Below are 15,026 nucleotides of genomic sequence, written 5' to 3'. Positions count from 1 at the left end.
TAATAACACTTCTCTTCTCTTCTTAGAAACTGGTTGCCCAAATGAAGCAGGATCCACAGGTAAAATACATTTTTTCACACTCTTCATGCCATTCTTAAAGTTGTAATACAAGAACTGTCCTTGGGTTGCATTTCCCTGGAGCATTTTCCAAAGTGGAATAGAAAAGTGTATGGAATCATGTATTGAGTATATGGCCTCAATAGTTCCATATTTGACAAGGCTGGTTCTGTCTGTGCTACATTTAGAACAAGTTTCTTGCAAATCATCCCAAGAAGAAGGTGGTTGATGATTTTTATTACATAGTTTATAATATTTGTTTATTGCTTTTTCAGCTATATAATGTTTCTCAGCGTGATTCATGCAGTAACATCAGATTCATAGGCAGATATTGCCTTCACAATGACAGATCTGGAAAACTAAGTGCTATTAATGATATCATGTGGTTTGTGTTCTGCTCCCATGAAGGGTGGTGGTAGCAAAAGGGGATACTGACATACCCTCCTCCCCTTACATGCCCTGCTTAGTTTCTGGCTTGTGTCAAATCATAGTTTACCACTGCAGCCAAACCAGCAAATGTTGGTTTATGCTTGTTTTAAGTCATGGTTTACATTTTTGGTTTGGAAAGCAAGTGGAAATAATAGTTTACCAGTTTGGCTGTGATGCCAAATTATGGTTTGCTCTGAACAAGGATGTAAAACTAAGCAACAGAGTGCAAGTGGAGGAGGGATTACATGAACTTGAAGCTTGATCATGCAGCTCAAAACCATAGTTGTATGTGAACTAACCCTATATTACTTGGCATGGTAATGATACAAGATTAAGTGAATATCAACATCCTGTAACTTGTGCAGCTACCTGTTCATGGTTCTTAGAACTGAGAAACTGCCCTTGAAGATATACATTACTATAGAAGTAATGCCAGGTTCTAGAAGTTACGATGATGTGTATGACCTGGTTCACATGCAACACCAATACATGGGTTGTTTAATCCATTAATTGCTGGGGCTGTGCTGGAGCAAGTGAGCATGCTGCCTCCCACACACTCGCCACTGTTGCTTTACATCAGCTTTCATAACTCAGAAATGCTCCATTCCTGGGCTGTTTGATACAACGTTGAAATCCAGAGCTCTGGGTTGGTCAAATAAACCAGTTTTAACCCATGGTTGTTGTTGTTTGACCACAGTTTAACCCCAAACCAACCATGGGTTAAAACTCTGGTTTGTTTGTCCCAAAAGTCCAGAGTTCCAAGTTCTTGGGTTGTTTATGAAACCTGTTGCAAAGCAGAAGTGGCGAGTTGGTGGGAGGTAGCACACTTGTTCGCTGCTGCATGGCCCATACTAATTGGATTGCTCAACCTATAGTTAATCGTTACATGCAAACTGAGCCAATAACTTTATAAATATGCATTTATGTGCTAGGCACATACATGATGCAATATTAAGATGACTGTAGCAGTTGTAGCTTCTTGAAATATCCGAGAACTGGAAAGGCACTATCATCTGTACTACAGTTAAGAGCCTTGTCCCAGACCTAAAAAATGAAGTCTGCAATGATGCTGATTTGTAGGCACTTGGCACATTCAGATTTTAATGTCTATGCCTTTTAACATTTGAATTCCATATATTTTCTTTCTTTCACTTCATGTATACAGCTGACATGCATGCTTGGGAAAAACATTCAAATGTGAAGTAGCCTTTGGATGTGGGATGGCGGTTTTATACTAGAATTATCTCTTGAAATAATTTCATTTTTTCTTCAGTGCAGCACGTGCTATGAAAGAAAACACTTCCATAGAACATACTGTAAAGCACTCCTGGATGTCCTCATTAATTAAGCCTTTCAATGTCCATGAGCATTGAAAAGAGCCACTAAACCATTGTTAACACTGAGCAGTTCAAATATGCTTCACAGCTGAGACATTTAAGCACTCTGATTTGTTAGTCTATAAGTGCTTTATTATTTGTAGCATATTTTAGGGTTTCTTTAACTTCTGCTACTACTATTTTGTGTTAATGAGCGGAATAGATTTCTCACAGATACTTTTCCCCCCTTAATCAGAATGCTGATCTGAAGAAGCAGCTTCATGAACTCCAAGCCAAAATCACAGCTTTGAGTGAGAAACAGGTAGGGAAACTGGTATATTTTTAAGACATGTTCTAAAGATATGTCTCCTCCCAGCTACCAAGAGAACTGCTAAAAATGTTCATGTGTGAAAATAAGTGTGGGCAGCCAACACTTTGGATCTTGTTTGATGTATTTAGCAAAACAAAAATAAGTATTGGATATACTAGCCACGGACAAAATGTAATCTTGAGCTATGTGGTGCTGGAAACAATAACACTAAAACTGTAGCATTGTATAAACTTTACAGTGTAAGTGAGAAGGGATTGGGCATATTAAGGATTTCACATTTTAGAAGATCATGCATTTTTACATTGCTCTTGTTGAAATAAATTATTCAATTTGTTCTTGAATTTCAAATCTGCCTGATTTTTTAAAAATATGAACAACTGGTTGATTATTGGTTGACTTTATAACTTCCCCTCACACTTAAATTGTGTGGCATGTGTTTTTTGCCGTCTGCAAGGGCTTCAGTTGTTTGCCTTTGTTTGCAGATACTCTGTTGTATTTCTAGCTGTTATCTCAGTCTACTTTGGTAGTGGTTTTCTGAGTTCTTGGAATCTAGAATGAGATCTCTGAGCAGTGTACACAAAAATAGTGGTTATTTTAAATACTTTGTATTTTTGTTTAAAAATTCAATTACAGTGTTTTTCTTTAAAAAATCTGGCTTAAAATGAAATCTGAATTAAATGCAATTATAAAAGTCTACACTTGTAGGGCTTTTCTAATCAACCTATTTATAGCATGCTTGTGACTGACCACTCATGGAAATTTCCAGGTCAATTACATGACGCTGTAAACTTCCAGTGCCTCCCTCATGCTTTGGAAGGATTTCTGTGGCTTAATTTGAAACGGGAAAGAATACCTCTTTTCCATTTCATCATGAAAAGAGGAAATCACGATAGAAGAAGCAGACTACAGTATAAATTAAACGTATAGATCTCCTGGTTAAAGGGGGGAAAGGGGAGGGGAAAGGGAAGTGTATGTAAAGAGACTACGTCATAATCGTGAGACGAAAATAAAAGCAGAGAGCTGCAGTAAAGTTGCGGGAATTTCCCTGGTGTAGAAATACTCATAATCTATTAGAATTTAATCTGTCATCTTTTTTGAAAGACATAGACTTAAAGCGTATTTGACTTTTTTCAGCGCTTCTTTTTGGAAATGTCTGGGTAGTTATGCTGTGATCCAAAGGACTGCTTAGGATTGTACAAGATACTTGAACTAGCAGAGTGGATTTTTTTGTATTTCAAAATATCTGATTTCCCTAACAAAACAAACTGCTTTTGAAACTCCCCTCAGTTTCCAGTTAGCCATATGGCATGATGGGGAGAGGCTGCTTTTGGATGGGAAAAAATAACCCTAAAGCCTACAATTAGTTTTGTAATTCATTGTATCTTGACTTTAGCTTTCAAATAAGTGATTTGATTAGTACCTTTGTTTATGTACAGCCAGCCAGATGGAAATGGATCAATTTCACAATTGTCCCCTTGCCTCCCAGCAATTGTAACTATACAAACGGTATGAGTGGTAGAAGACCAAAGTTTTGAGAGTATGTTCCTAAGTAGCATAAAGATACTATTTAGCTGTAAATTTATACATTTTCATGTATTATTTGTTTATTTATAATACTTATATACTGTGTTTACATGTAAAACTATTTGAAAAATCACTGTTTAAAGTACACCATTAAAAACAAACACAGCTACAGTAATAACAAATAAATAAAAGAACAATGCAAAAAACCATGATGCAATTAGCTACAAGCCAGAAAAACCTTGCATGACTAGGTGCATTTTCAGGAGGCGTTTAAAACATACCACATTTTTCTGCCTCGCAAACTGCATAGTGGAGGGTAGGCACTGCTCCTGAGAAAGCCCACTTTCAAGATGTTACATGGCGACCTTTTGTTGGTTGCGGAATGACAGGCAAGGGCTCCTCTTAAGATTTTAAAAAGTTGGCTGGGTGTATATATCTAAAGGAAGGCAGCCTGCTTCATTGTGCTGGAAACAAGGTAGCAAAGAGACTTACTCTAGAAATGTATGAATTACAAAATTAGATTTTTGATTTTAAACTAAAGGGTTTGAAATGACTCTTGGTGATTTAAATCATAACTTATATAACTAATTTACTTCAGTACATCTTGTCACTGGGTGTAGCCTGTTATATTTCAGTGGTATGAAGTTGTGATGAATAGCTATGTCAAATAGAGGTAGCAAAAGATGAACTTTAAGAACTTGCTGACAAAATTAACATTTGGAATGGCTTAATAATACTTTCCTTGAATGTTCCTCAAGAACTCAAATCTGAATTTGATACTAAAATTAGCCACCTAATTTAGAATTAGAAGGTAGCCAATGTAACATTGATTCTTTTAAAATAGGATTTGGTGGTGATACAGAAAATGTAGAGGTCTGATTTTATCCCACATAAACTGATTGAAAGTGTTTATTAGGATTACAGTTCTTAAACAAGTGGGACTACAAGCCTTGCTGAATAGGAATGGATATAGCTTCTTGAAAAACGACTCTTTCCTCTTAGAATTTTTGATTGTGTCAAATATGGGCTGATTTGCCTGATCACGTTTCATGCCGGCATCCATTTTGAATATTCAGCCCCTGGCAGGAGGATTACCATGGTTTGCCTTGGTTGGCAGAGGTTACTGGAGGGGGAAACAACACTCAACCCTTCTACGGATCATGGTGGGCTGCATTGGCTTTGTTAAACCAGTTGTAGGAAACAATGAAAATCCCCCCACCCCAAGCCCCTTCCTTCAGTGGAAAACTTGCACTGAATCCAGGTTTCTCCTGCCAATGGGGAAAAAAACCTTGTGGAAGGGCAGCTCTGGATCCAACTCTGTGCACTATATATGTGTATATATATATACTCTCTCTCTCTCTGTGTGTGTATGTATATATGTATATGTATATATATATGTATATATATAATACAGAGTGTGTTTGAGTATGTGTGTCTGTGTTCCATGTACATGCACTCTTCAGTTCTAGAAGGGGCTACTGCCCCTTCCTTCTGCTCTCAACTCTTGCCTGCTTATGTTACTCAGAACATATCCTCAGTGAGAAGTAAAGTAATAAAAACAAAAGTACATTCTAAACTTGTTTCACCAGTGGGTTTTTATGCCCAGGGCTGTGCTGGGCCTTTCTCTCTGAGGACTTAAGGAACTGGAAAAAGTCTATAGGCTGGCATGGGATTGGCTCCTTCTCTTTGTTTCTGTTTTTCTTATCCCCCCCCCAAACAACAACAACAACAACAGTTTTCATGCCAGCATCTAGAAATGACTGTGTTCTTGCTCTTCAAGGATTTTGGAATCTGGAATGTCCTATGTGAGCTTGTGTTACACTCCCTAACTTCATTAATAATCATAGATTGAGACATTTCCTGTTGGTCTACCATCTGCTACTTTTTTCTTTTCTATGTGCTGCTTAGTTTAGTACTTCATACCTTATGAGCTCTAATTCGGTTTGACGAAAGGTATGGTTTGGACACCACAACTAGAACTGTTTTGTCTTTACTTTCATGAAGGTTATACTTAGTTTGATGGTGTCATTTTTAATAGGACGTATGCTTTCTGACATTCAGTATTGAGTAGTACATTTAACATAGCATAATATAGGCTATACTGATGGGGACAAAATTCACTGTGTTTCTGAAATGGGGTGACATGAAATGAAACTCCACTGATTTCCACAATTTCTGCTTCTAGCACACAGTTGAAAAGTAACCAAGTGAAGTTAGGTCATGGACTCTATGGCCCGAATCCATTACGGCCAGTACTAACTTTTTCTTTTTTTCTTTTTAAAGAGGTTTAAATGTACAGGAATATAGCTACAAGCAGAATGTCAAACTGGATATTGCTAGATCCTATGCATATTAACTTTATGCTTGGATGTAAGCCACTACAATTTTTGCTTAATTTTTTTCAGTAAAAGTAGTTGTGTTAGTTCCGTGACATAAACTATGTTAGCTAATTCTTTTTGGTTCATTTCTTAGGACTTTTCTGAAAATAAAAAATAAAAAATGAACTGTTGGAAACACCCCCCTCCCCCAAAATGCAGTACAGTGTTTCACTGAATGATAAGTATGATAGCTACCAGTTGTGTTTGTGAGGAAAGGCCAGTCAGTAAATTAAAAAAAAATTTGGTTAATATTGGCGAATTGTTCTCTGAAGTTCCTGTTTTAGTAATTTTTTTAATTACCTCAGAGGGCCCCTGATAGTTTCAGGGCAATTTTGATGCGATGCCAATATATGAGTCACACTAATTTACTGATTCATATTTTGAGGCAAGGAGAGACAGTATATTGATGAAAATGCTGTGGGATGGATAGAGCCAGCTGTAGTAAGGTTTGTATTTTGATAGTAAGATGATGTAGAACACATTGATTTTACTCATTTAAAGGTTGAGAAAGAGCAAAATAGAAAACTTGAACGTAAGAAGAGGAATGCTGGATCAGACCAAGGGTCCATATAGTCCAGCATTCTGTTCATGAAGTGGCCAACCAGCTGCCCACAGGAAACCCACAAACAGGACATGAATCCATCAGCACCCTCCTGCCCATGTTCCCCAGCAATTGGTGTACATAGGTGTATTGCCTCTGATACTCGAGGTAGCATAGAGGCATCATCATCATCATCATCATTTATTGTTCTGGGCCTCAAGGCGGCTTTAAAATATTAAAACATATACAGTTAAAACCTATAAATAGAATTATACAAAAGTTAAAATATTATTAAATAACCTCAATATTAAAACATTTAAAATACATAACAATTAAAATACATAATGGAAGTCACCAAAGGCTTACTGGAACAAAAAAGTTTTAGCCTGCCTCTGAAAGCACATCATGGAGGGAGCCAGTCTAGCATCCCTGGGAAGGGAGTTCCAGAGCCCTGGAGCAGCCACCAAGAAGGCCCTCTCCCACATTACTACCAGGTGTGCCTGTGATGTTGGTGGGACCAAGAGAAGGGCCTCCCCAGAAGATCGTGAAGCATGGGCAGGCTTGTAAGGGAGAATACAATCTTTCAGATAAACTAGACCCAAGCCATCAGTAGCCTTGTCCTTGAGGAATTTGTCCAATCCCCCTTTAAACCATCCAGATCGGTGGCCGTTGCCTCATCTAGTCAAAGATGTATGGCTGTGTAGTAATGGAGTATAATGGGTAGTATCTAACTATTGTTTCCTTTTTCAGAAGAGTTAAAATATTTTCTGCCTAAATTGATGGATTTTTATTTATTTGCTTAATTGCAATTTCTAATATTTCTGTGAAGGCCATTAATAAAGGACTATAGGGCAGAGGATCTGAATATCATCCTATCTTACCCCCTGTTCCAAATGTTAACTCATGATATATACCTGTTTCCAATTTGCCCTCATTTAACAAGACTAACACACTGCTAGCGGGATGCAGAGGCAAAGACATTGCACTATATCAGATATTAATTTATTTAAGCACTAAATAAATAGTGCTATGATAGATTCACCTTGTAATAATCCGTAAGTTGAACATTTAGTAATTTTTCCCTCCCTTTAGCTTTGGAACTTCTGAACTGATTGCATGTCACATAGACAGTGACACACTGCAACTCATTGACAAGACACAGCACTCATGGGCGTCAAGTTGCATATTAAGCTCCATTCATGTGTTGGTATGTTTTGCGAAACCAGCAAGTATGAGTTATACAAGGGTTAAATATCCATTGCGTAACACTAAACCAGACCAAGGGTTATGTGAAAGTTGTTTAACCTCTGCATAACCCACACTCGGCAGGTTCACATGATAGTCCCCAAACAGAGGCAGCATATTCAAATGGTGTCTGCGCAAGCCCCATAGTGTGAAGATTTTGTCTCAGAAGGTGTAAATGAACTTTAGAAAGTTTTTTTTTTTTTTTTTTTTTGAGATAGTGTTTAATATCAAATATTTCATACTTGGAGGGAAAAACTGAATCAAGAGGGAAATACTTTCATTCCAAGTTTCAAAACTTTATTGTATTTGGAGATGACCTACTTAAAATATGAAACAAGGTGGCATGGATTAGGAATTTAAATATAACACACATTATGCCTTGTGATGTAGTCTTCATATTTTACTAGATAAAGCTATGTAACTAGGGCAGTTTTGTTTACTGTCCCTTAGAATTTCTAAATAACTATTGCTGACATGAACAGCTCTTGTTTTTTAAAATATGGGGAGAGGAAACATTTTTTATATAGAAGATGGTATTTTCTGATGGTCTTCTTTTGTTTTTCTATTTTCTATTTTCTATTACATGGCTGTAATCTTATCTGGGAGTAAGTTGTGTTGAATTTTATCGAAACTATGGGACTTAACTCTGACTAAACATGCATAGGCCTCCACTGTAAATCACAGGTTTAATGTCTTCACAAGAAGTTAGACAAGAAACTAACTTCTGCCAGACCACTGAACCAAATTGCTGTGTTTCCCCCTCCCCTCCCATTTATCAGAATGCATTTCTGTTCTTGAAAACTCCTTGCTATAGTAAAAATGGCTTATCGTTCCACTGCCTTTCTAAAAGAATAGATTTTTTTCAGGCAACAGTACTCAAAGTACTAGCTAGAGGGAGTCATTACACGCAGTTACAACTATAGCAGGGATGAAAAGAAAATACTATATGACGATTCTCCACCACTTATTGGTGATTCCTAAGATACGCAGAACAAAAACACTGGTTTTGGCAGAGAAACTGGGAGACAGGTGACAGTTCGATGCTACAGAACATTTCCACATACTTAAAGAAATTTACTTCCCCTTCTTGCTTTTTCTTTTGATTTCATTTGGCACAAAGTCGACTGTAAGATAGCAGGGGAAGTAAAAGTTCATTTAGCAATAAGTTTGAGGTTTGATACAGGTGCCTAATGGGCACACTTACAGATCAGAAACCTATTTATAAGGAGGGCTGCTTATAGGTAAAGTTGGCTCCACACTTTTTTTCTTTGTTTTTTGGAGGGGGGGGGGTAGAATAAAACTAAACTTCCCATTCTGTTTTGTGACTGATTTTTTTTTTTTTGTATTTATTATGAAAATGTTCAGATTTCAAGCAGACCAATTGGATTAATTTCACAATAATGGAATTTAATTCTGAATGTTGTTTCTTTTACTTTATTTGGGAGGGAGTGAAAGTTTGACTTTCTGCCAAGCCTCCTCCAGTGCAGGCAATTGCATGCAAATACTTAATACAGATTAATTCTATTTTTAAAAAAACAGCATAGCAACTGACTTGCTTTCATTTGTGAATTTTTATTCCTTTGGAAAACATGCTGATAGTTTTTAACCTTTTTTTTTTTTACTTCTACACAGTAGTGTATTTCATTGGCAAAATACTGGCAAATATGAGCAGCATATGCCAACAGCACATGCCATCAAGTAACTCCTGGTTTTACTGGTCAGCATAGTTGGTGTAACATGATGCTTTTATTGAATTGCATAGTAAAACTAGTCTCTTCTCAACATAACTTTATTCAGAGGGAGGAGCGCTCTTCATTTTCAAGTTACTTTATAGAGTTCACTTGTGTTTTATCTTCATGATCATTCTGTGAGGTAGGTATTTTTAACTTGTAGAGATAGGATATGGAGTTAGTGATCTGACCGAAGTTGCACAGTGAGTGGTACATGTGTGACTTGCACAGACACCTCCGTGATTCGATTTGAGCTTTCTAGCCACTGAATTGCCCCGGCACTCTCAAGCCAGTGTATCTTCTGAATTTATACTTTTGTAAAATTTAATGCATTCCTTAACACAAAGTTTTGTATCTTTTCAAAGTCCTTGCTCCTAGACCAGAAATATGTTAATTACTTTGCAGTAGCTTCGAAGACCGGCACTTTTTCCGAGGAGTACACATAAAAGGAAGACCCCCGTGATCCCTAGTATTTAAGAGATACCTTAAATTGGTAAAAGGTGATGCAGTTTTTCAAGTCATACACTTGATCTCTTTGCGGCGAAAAAAAGGAAGAGTTGTCTTAAACTTATACGCTTTTTTTGCTAAGGGCCCAATTAGATGTGGTGTGTAATTATATGAATGCAAGTAATGTGCACATTTTTGTTATATAGATAGCAGCCATGTGGAAGCCTGGGCAACCTTGAGAAGGGGAAGTTTAACTCTTTCTCACCCTGCCACAGTCTCACAAAAGATCATTTACCTGAAGCTGTTGTTTGCAATTCAGTGAAGGTCTCAGTTGGTACCAAGTTTCCAGTTGGTACCTTGAAATGCAAATAGCTTTAGAGAAGTGATTTTTCTGGGACTGTGGCAGGGAGGGAGAGAGTTAAACCTCCCTTTTCCACAGCTGTTCAGACCTCCTGGTGGCTGTTATTTAAGCACCCACCTCTTATTGTTGTCTCAAAAAATGTGGGTCCTTAGAGCTGGCTTAGGTATTGCTCTATACTACAGAAAAGGGCTGTCACTACACTGGTGCATATGTATCCATCCTTATCCTGGCTAGTACTTCCAGCAGTCATGCCTTTCTTACTCTGGATGTGTAGTTATACATGTTACATATTCTCTTTATGTTTAGAATTTGTATACCATAAAAATACATACACACATCTTGGCTCTCTTCAGTAGAACTCAAGGAAACATACACAGGCTTCCCAGGTGCTCTGCTGGGCAGGCACTGAAATTGCTTCGCTTCAGCAAAGCTGCTGCACTATGTGCCTTCAGACCATCACTCTGCTCCCAGAGTAAAGCATAGTCTCTTTGCCAGATGGTTATTTAAGAACAGTATGAGATGCTGAAACATTCATAGCTTGTTATGGGGAGACAGAAATGCCCATCAAGAACTAACATTCTTTTTCAATGTATTTGCAAGTGTAGTTGAGGTCTTTGCTCTATAAATTAACAAAAGGCAGTTTGGTACTGACACTTGGATGCTGTCAGTATGTTTTCTGTTTATCACCAATGAGTTGCCTTATCCATTTTGCCTGTGGAGACTATGGATTTGGAGAAAATTATTTAGGTTTTGCATTAGTAAAATTTAATTATCATAGCTTACATACTCATCTGTACCTGCAGAGATGTAATGATACAAATTAACACTGTCTCTAAAAAAATAGCTCAGGAATGGAAATACAAAAAAGTTGGTTTGGATCCAAAGGCTGTGTGTGCAGAATGCTGTGCATGCAACTAAACTTTCCTCTCCCCATGTGCCCCATAAAAGCCTGTCCAGAGGACTGGAGGGCTGTTTTGAACAGTGTGGGCTGTGTCATGAGTGTTTGCTGGGAGAAGGCAAGAATTGCACAAAAGCAGATGGAGGGTATACCAACTAATTGAAACCTGCCTTTGGAGGTTTCCCATGATGGTAATGGCATTTCTTCTCAACAGGAAGCATACAAGAAGATCCAGAGTTCTAAATTTGTCATTTTCTAAGGGTTGCTGATCTGGGCAAGATATTTTAGGTCAATACTGTTCAACATGGTCACATTTTGTGGCTCTGATCAGGTATTTTGAAATTCATTAACACAGACCAATTTACCTGCAGAAGAAGGGGGAAAACAAATGAAGAGATAGGCTGCTTCCCTACTGGGAAGCATTTGAGAATTTCTGGTCTCAGAAGCACAATTGTAATAGAGAAAATTATGACCTTGAAGAAAAGGAACAGCAGCAAGTATCAAGTTACTACAACAGGAAGACTAAGAGGTACGGTATTTTTGAAGTTAAGTGAGCTATCTCCTTGCTTTTTTCTTTCATAACACAAAGCCTGTAGGGGGAAAATGTATTGGCATGTTTTACGTCATTCCTCCCTAAGAGAACCTGTATTCAATCATATATGTTGTATTTCTTTTCTAATGGAAGGTGTTTCAAATGATGTTCCTTGTATTTAGTTTTGCTGGAAGACGGGATAACAGTTGTGTATTCTATCAACTAGATGGGACCAATAGGGCCCATAACCAAGTTTTATTAGATTAAGGAAAGTTCTAGTCAAAGACCAAGGAGTTGGATCAGTTGTTAGAGAAGGGAGAAGAGGGGTCAGAACTAAAGATAATGTCTCTGGTAGAGTGCATTAGGTAATGCCTGGTCATAGCTGATGACCGAATAGCCAGGCTCTGACTGAGGCATCAGATTAAAATATTATATACCTTTGTAAAATCATAGAACTGTGTTTCGGTAGTAATTAGGATCTTTGCTCTCTTGGCTACTAGAGAGGAGAGACTATTCCAGAAGTTTATACCTCAAATAATTAAATCTCCTTCTGGTACCCAATTTAAACTTATTAATAAGCAGTCTATGCAAGTTAGGGTGTCAGAGTGTTATATAAAGGTTACATACCAGGCAGTCAACTACATGTTTGGCCATGGTCAAATGTTGTTCAATATTCCATTAAACAAAGAAGGCAGGTATGTAGATAGCAGCTTACTTTTTTTTTTTTACTTCATTATGGTTTGTCAACAAGAACATTAGGGAGGGCTTTTTATCCCCTAGTCCTGCAAAAGTAGGGCAAATCCAGGAGCACAGCCACTTGCTATAACTACAGGCAACTCCAAATAGAAACATAAGCAGTCATATCACAGTTTAGGAGCACCTGTTTTTTCCCACTGCTTGCTGTAGGAACCAAGAAATACCCTCTCCACATGATCTGGTTGTCTGCTCTGTAAAGCAGTATCAGGAGACTAGTGGGATAGAATTTTTTAAATAGATGAATAAATGTTTCAGACTGAGGTTTTAGTATTGGCCAGGTCATTACGTCTTTACTTGATCTAAAAATATTCTTCTGATTTCTAAACTTATTAATGTCTAAATTCATTAATATATTCTTTCATGGTTTTTTCAACTTAAATCTTCTTCCTCCTGTAATATACCTCCTCTGCTATATTTATAGAGTATAGTCATATAATTTTTCACTGTGGTTTTGATAAAGCTAAACAGACCCAGCTCTTTCAAACACCTCATCTGAGATGAGTTTTCAATTTCTGTATTCATTTTAATTGCTTTTTTACGCTTGTTTTAGTTTGACTATTTCAAGGGGAATGAATTCAAGTTGAATGTAGCATTCCCAATGAAGTCTTGTCAGTATATTCAATGTACTGATGTACAAAAACTGAATATGAATGCTGACTACTTTGTGGCCGTATTGTATTGATAATTCTTGTTAATTAATTTGTTGATGTCTGTTTTGGTCATTGTAACACTGCCCTAATACTAGTCTCTCTACTATGCACTGAATTAAGAGTAAAAGTCTGAAGTGGAGGTTTTTTATATGCTGCTGAATATAATTGTATTGCCATTTCTATTGTTGTATTTAAACAGAGTGGTTCATAAGCGATGATCCACATTACTCTAGTTTTCCTCTATTGATTTATTAATTTATACAAAAATATCATATCTTCCTTTTATCCTCCAAAAAGAAGTCACTCAAAGTGGCGAACAAAATATTAGAAGAAGGTCTAATAAGAAAAAACAAAATTAGGGATGGTGTGGAGAAAGTGTATGGGAAGACATCTTTCTCCTTCCCTCAATACTAGAACCCAGGGTCATTCTATGGAGTGGAATGGTGGGAGATTCAGGATGAATAAAAGGAAGTACTTCACGCCACACAATGTTAAAGTATGGAATTTGCTACCTTAAGTTAGTGACTTTTTTGAAAACGTATTTACAAAAATATGTTTTCAAAGTTTTGTTCACACAAATAAAGTTAAACAAGTTTTTAAAACAACTGTTTCTTTCTCCAAAATATTTGCCTAAACTAAATATAAATCTTAAAGAGATAGTTTCTGAAGGAGAAAGAGTATATTACCTATATACGTTTACAATATACTGAAAACAGATGGCTCTTGAAGTTTCAAAGATTGCTTCCTCTGTTTGCTTCTTTTTTGTGTCTCTCTCTCCCAACTTCTTTGGGGGAGGGGGCAAATCCATTATTTTCCAGAAAATGCGTGTTTTATTCGCTGTACAATTATGGCAATTTTCCTAGCTTATCATAGCTTTGGGTAAAGTAAAATGAAGTTAAATTTGAGTGGTTGAACTTGTTTTTATGAGACCACAAGCAGAGACTTACTGGATGGGTGGAAGACAAGGGGCGGGGGGGATAAGAAGCTTTCTCCTCCCCTGTTAACATATGTCCTCATGTACATTTGTCTAATAATGCACTTGAGTGATACATGTCAGGAATCTTTAATCCATAGTCATGGTGTGCTGTAGCAGTAATTGGGATGCCCAGGTGAGAAATTAACAAGAAAACACAAAGATCAGTACTTTGAAATAATAAACATGCATTTTTATTCCAAAAAGTCAGGTGTACATGAACACTATTGAAACAGAGTTAGTGCATTTCCAGATGCCAAATTGTCAGGATTATTTATTAAGACAATTAATATTCCTTTTCTTTCTTACCTTTACAATGCTACTTCCCCAAACTCACTTTGCTGTGCCAAAATATTATTTCTGACATCTTCAGCATCTTTAAAGAGAATAATTACATTTCTGTTATTGAAGTATTCACTTCAGAGATATGTTTTTACATGAAAACAAAAAGGATGGAAAGTAAATCTAAACATGCCAGAAGTGTTAAAGATTCTTTGAGTAACAGAAATACCGTGAAAAGTTATGTTTTTATGGTGTATGTCCAGCTTGTAGGGATTTTTTAAATTGCATATGAAGATATTATGGAATAATTTCTGTGTGCATTTCGCCAAAGGGTTTTCTAGTGACTATAAATAACACATTTAAATATCAAAATGAGGATATATATTTAAATACCTGCATCATATGTAGAGTTTGGTGATATCTATTGTAGTTCTATTGTCTTCAGTGAGGCAACAGTATGAGGCAAGGTGCCTTTGCCTGATTCTTGGTGATTACCTCAACATGCCTTCCACCCCATCCCACCCTGTTCAGGAGGGTTCCATGATCCTCTCAGAGGGATTTTAGGGGAAATGAAGG

General features: G+C 37.0%; 1 protein-coding gene across 1 annotated transcript in view; it reads left to right on the top strand.

Moving 5' to 3' along the window:
- Window positions 1-15,026, top strand: part of PHF21A (PHD finger protein 21A) — a 154,300-nt gene that overhangs the window by 55,591 nt on the left and 83,683 nt on the right. The window contains exons 4-5 of the mRNA XM_063117460.1: window positions 27-59; window positions 2,059-2,124. Of these exons, the coding sequence (XP_062973530.1) occupies window positions 27-59; window positions 2,059-2,124 (99 nt within the window). The remainder of the gene's footprint in view (window positions 1-26; window positions 60-2,058; window positions 2,125-15,026) is intronic.

Source organism: Elgaria multicarinata, chromosome 2 (assembly GCF_023053635.1).
Source record: "Elgaria multicarinata webbii isolate HBS135686 ecotype San Diego chromosome 2, rElgMul1.1.pri, whole genome shotgun sequence".
Classification (NCBI taxonomy): Eukaryota; Metazoa; Chordata; class Lepidosauria; order Squamata; family Anguidae; genus Elgaria; species Elgaria multicarinata.
The sequence above is the reverse complement of the archived record's forward strand: the minus strand, read 5'-3'. Positions and strand labels throughout refer to the sequence as shown.